The sequence below is a fragment of the Triticum dicoccoides genome, chromosome 3A (genome assembly GCF_002162155.2).
Source record: "Triticum dicoccoides isolate Atlit2015 ecotype Zavitan chromosome 3A, WEW_v2.0, whole genome shotgun sequence".
Taxonomy (NCBI): Eukaryota; Viridiplantae; Streptophyta; class Magnoliopsida; order Poales; family Poaceae; genus Triticum; species Triticum dicoccoides.
In genome coordinates this window covers 602,411,992-602,416,867 of record NC_041384.1, presented here as the reverse complement: position 1 = coordinate 602,416,867, position 4,876 = coordinate 602,411,992, and the positions used below count along the sequence as shown (strand labels likewise).

General features: G+C 59.0%; 1 protein-coding gene across 1 annotated transcript; it reads right to left on the bottom strand.

The window, feature by feature from the left end:
• Positions 1 to 1,562: 1,562 nt before the first annotated feature.
• Positions 1,563 to 4,330, bottom strand: LOC119269507 (ABC transporter G family member 6-like). The gene has a single exon (XM_037551357.1). It carries the CDS (start codon positions 4,041 to 4,043, stop codon positions 1,773 to 1,775), a length of 2,271 nt encoding a protein of 756 aa, XP_037407254.1. The 5' UTR covers positions 4,044 to 4,330; the 3' UTR covers positions 1,563 to 1,772.
• Between the last annotated feature and the right edge of the window lie 546 nt (positions 4,331 to 4,876).

Here is a 4,876-nt window from a genome sequence, read left to right as displayed (position 1 = left end):
CACGAGGGAAGCGACTCCCAGGCGCAGGTCTGCGGGAAAAGAACAGTTTTCAAACAGGGAGAAGGCTTCGCCGTGCCCGTCTCAGGGCATGTACAACGCCGGTGCTTAGGCCGAGCGCTAGGATCAAATTCCTGGCCGCTAGGTGTGATTCCCGGCCAAGTTAAGGAAATTAGCTAGCGTCGATGCCAGGAAAGTCCTCGGACGCTCCGGCTTTTTCGTTGTGGGATTAGCCAATCTCTCCGTTCTTTTCTAACTGGCCTAGCGCCTGCTAGCGTTGTAGGAATGGACTCTAATGCGGGCGCTACAAAGAAGAATATTGCCCATCTAAGCGCTGAGCATTGGAGATGCCCTCAGAGGGAAGCGTCTCTCCTCGTCTCGCCGGTTTGGTACGCTGCAGCTCGTCTGCTCACGGCCCGGTCCGGTCCAGTCCAGTGCACCCCCGCCTGCATCGATCGCCTGTCGGTCGCCGGACGGACAGATCAGCATGTCCTCTGCCGGGAATCTTCTTGCCCGACGACCAGCCACTCGGACGACCATGATCATCATGGTGCTTCCTCTGGAATGGCTCGGTTGCCGCTTTCGTCCTCCAAGCCGAAAAACGAGCCGCTACTGGCACATACTCTTGCTACATACAAGTGATAGTAGGAGGTGTTGAGCATTTTTTGTTTCGGTACTGGGTACATTGTCAGAGGGGGAGCGGCATGTTTTGCGGCACGGGAAATGTTTCAAGGAAGCTGTATATATATTCTAGAGAAAACTGGTTGAGCTACCAATCAACAATGGTTACGCCCAAGCGAAACCAAACCCCATCCTTGCTGCTTTCTCCGCCACAATACTGCTGTTAAATTCTCCTCTAGAACCAGAGAGATGTCCGATCAGCTGCGCTCGCACAAGCAAAGCAAAGCAGAGACTTTTACGGATGGATGCAGTATCGGAGAAGCGAGTGGGAGAGCACGTAAGCCGGTGCGTACCTTGTCTCGTGGCCATTCATTACGGCCCGCCGATGCAGGTGTGACCCCTTTGGTTATGATAAGTAGACCTAACCATCACCCAACCCAAACCCATGTCTCGATCCCTCCCGCACGCTTCCTATCTAACCCAGTCTCTGTTATACCAACACATGAAAGCTAGCCGTGACATTTTCATGTTAATATGCTAGCATCTGATGTTCGGTTAGGAACATAATAAAGGGATATGGTAACATGAGAACGGCACAGATTTGTGCTCTGTTGTTCGAAAAGGGGTCCTGCTTTATTCGTTTCAGTGTCTATAACAAGGAACGTTCTTCTTTTCTGCACCAGTGAACAACACGGCGCATGCATTATGAGTGAAGTTCCAAACCACATCCCACCAAATAAAGTGAGGCGGGAGAAACGGATAATAAGTGATCGACCACAACACTACAAAACCATGTTGCTTTGCATCAGACTGCGTTTGTTTTTCCTGAGATTTGGACAAGCATTTTGGAACAAAAATAGCAGTAATACTTCATTTCACAGGTCTACAAGGCTACAACACACATGGAAAATGAACAAAAAGGGCAGTGGATAGGAAAGCATATGTATGAAGTATGAACCACTTAATTATTTGACTTGCAAAATCACAAGGAGAAGAAAAGAAAAGGAAAAAAGAAGTCAAAAGCACATCTGTTCAACAATTGCAGAGACCGATAGATGATAATAGTGTGGCATCTGCTTAATCATGTCATCGTCTTCTTCCCTCCTCGGACGGTTCAAATCAAACGTACGCATCCGCGCGCGCTGCACGAATGATCACCTCCTCTTGTTCTTGCTGCCGAGCACGAGGCTGAAGTAGAAGAGGATCCGGAAGAAGAAGCCCCAGGCCGCCGTCACCAGCAGGCACTCCCACTTGCCGAGCTGCGTCACGGCGGCCTGCCGCAGCACGCTCCGCCCCGTGGCCACGCAGGTGTCGGCGCCGATCCCGACCCCGAGCGCCGAGCTGATGGACGCCAGCACCCGCTCCTTCACCGCCTCCGGCAGCGCCCCCAGCGGCGAGTTGTCGAAGATCTGCGCGCCGCGCACGAAGCACTCGCCGCCGCGCGCGAACTCGTTCTGCAGCACCCCCTCGAACGGGTACTTGACCAGCGACAGGTAATGGAACCACAGCCAGTAGGCCGGGATCCTGTCCCGGTTGATGAAGAAGCCGCTGAAGAGCAGGAAGTAGGCCAGGATGGCCACCACCACCGTGTACCCGATCATCACGTGCGGGATCACGCCGGAGAGGAAGGTCACGAACCCGCTCCCCGCCCAGAAGGACGCCAGGATGGCCAGCGTGTAGAAGGCGAACCCGGACGCGCCGCCGGCCAGCCCCACGGCGAAGAAGGTGGTGAGCGCGAAGGCGAGAGAAAGGACCACCAGCGGCGGGAAGGAGACGATGGCGTTGGAGAGCACGTAGGAGACGTGGCGGTACGCGCCGTAGGCCGTCTCCCGGAGGAACACGTACCGCTCCTGGAGGAACACTGGGAGTGCGTCGGCGCAGGTGTAGAACATGGTGGACATGGCGAAGGCGAAGAAGCCCAGCCGCTCCTGCGCGCCCTTGGGCGACTGGTCCAGCTTGAAGAAGACGGTCGCCAGGATCGCGCCGGTCACCACCACGGCGCCGAGCCGGATGAGGAACAGCTCCGGCATGCGTCGCGTGTTGATCGCCGACCGCTTCGTCAGCACCTTCATCTCCACCCAGAACGGGTTCGCGTACGTGTGCATCGACGCCGCCTCCCCGCTCGACACGTCCGCGCCCGACACCAGCTTCCCGCGCGAGATGCTCGCGCTGATGGCCTCCTTGAGCGACATCGTCGGCGCCCACGCCGCGGCGTCGTCCCTCGCCGCGTGCATGAGCTTCCACGTGCGGTGGAAGTCGGCGAGAGGCTTCGTCCCCGTCGGCGACGCCTCGAGCTCGCGGATGAGGTCGAGCGCGAACTCGGCGCGGTTCTCGTCGTCGGGGACAGGGAACCCGAACTCGGCGAAGTAGGTCGGGAGCGCGGAGGGGGCTCCGCTGAAGACGGTGTGACCACCGGAGAGGAGGATGAGGCGGTCGAGGAGGCCGAGGATGCGCTGGCTGGGCTGGTGAATGGAGGTAATGACAATGCTGCCACTCTCGGCGATGCGGCGGAGCACCTTGACGACCATGAACGCCGACGTGGAGTCGAGGCCGGAGGTGGGCTCGTCGAGGAACAGGAGGATGGGGTCGTGGATGATGTCGGTGCCGATGGAGACCCTGCGGCGCTCGCCTCCGGAGACCCCGCGGTGGCCCTCGTCGCCGATGATGGTGTTGGCGGCCGCGCGGAGGCCGAGCTGGTCGATGAGCGCGTGCACGCGCGCGCGCTTCTTGGCGGCGCAGAGCGAGCGCGGCAGGCGGAAGTCGGCGGCGAAGGAGAGCGTCTCGGTGACGGTGAGCATGGGGAACAGCAGGTCGTCCTGCATGACGTACGCGGACATGGACTTGAGGATGTTGCCCGTGAGCGGCTCGCCGTTGAGCGTGACGGAGCCCTTGAGCGCGTCGCGGGAGATGCGGTTGGCGAGGGCGTCGATGAGCGTGGACTTGCCGGAGCCGCTGGCGCCCATCACGGCGAGGATCTCGCCCTCCTTGGCCTCCCCGGAGACGCCGGCCAGCAGCGCCTTGGTCCGCGGCGCGTGCGCGTCGGGCGCCGCCGTGACGCGGTCGGACCGGCGCTGCACGGGGAGGCAGAGCCCCCCGCCGCCGCCGTCCCCGCCGTGGCGCGCGCGCCGGACGCTGTAGGTCAGGTCGGTGAACGCCAGCCGGAACTGGATGGTCCGGCCCGGCGCCTCGCCACCCGCATTATTATCACCTACGCCGGCAGGCGCGGACTGCGGCATCGGGAGGGAGAACACGGAGCCGTCGTCGTCGGTGCCCGCCGGGTCGACGGTGGCCGCGCTGACGAGGCTGAGCATCTCGGAGAGGGACGGGTTCCTCCGCCTCTCGGCAGGCGCCGGCGGCGCGAGCGCCGGCTCCGGCGAGGCGAGGAACGGGAGGCGGTCGTGCACGGCCCGCGCCATGGCATGCATGTATGTACGCACTACGCGGCACTCCTGCTGGCTGGCTGGCTGGCTACTGGCGTAAAGGCAAGACACGCAGAGGCGAGCTTAAGTAGGAGGACGAGGGGTCGGGAGGTGGGTTTGAAGAGGCGATGGCGCTTCTCCTCCAAGGCAGCCCGGGCGAGGTGTGGTTAAGACTTTGTCCGGGGAGTCCCTGGGAGCTCGTGTTTTAAAGAACTCGGCGGCACGTGTGGTGGTGGCGCGGCCGGGATGCGGTGGTGTAGGAGATGGGGTGGTGACCAACGCGCGCCATTGCGGAGCAGCGGGGGAGGGGAGGAATCGGGGTGCGAGCGATGGCGGCGGGGGCGTGTTGCGTGCATGGTCTCCCCGAGAGAAGGGGAGAGGGTGGGGTTAGCTGACTGACACGTCTAATTCGTGTGGTGTAGGTTTGGGTGGGTGGTGAGGAAATGTTGACTTTGATACAGGAGAGGAGAGTTAGAAGGACAAACAAACTAGACTTTTTGAACAAGAAAGGTAAACAATTGAGGTTTAGGGAGAGAATGCGAGACGGTGCAATGCGTCTTGACAGGATCTTTTGTGGGTTACTAAACATGGCATGTTGACCAATGCAACCTGGGTGCACATGTACCCGAATTTAAAAAGGTACTACTGTATAAAACATTTTTGTGCTATTTTGTAACAAATATGGTTTTGTGTTACGTGATTGTTAAATCTTAGTCGACTAAGATTTAACCAAGTCTCAGCCGATACTATATTCATGTGATCTTACGTGGAGATCCGTGCACATTTTTCTTTTTAGTTTTTTCTTTTTTTTCTTTCTTGCATGTTATGTCACTTGACTT

Excerpts from the sequence above, each read along its gene's own strand:
- LOC119269507 (XM_037551357.1), bottom strand. The coding sequence starts at position 4,043 with ATGCATGCCATGGCGCGGGCCGTGCACGACCGCCTCCCGTTCCTCGCC.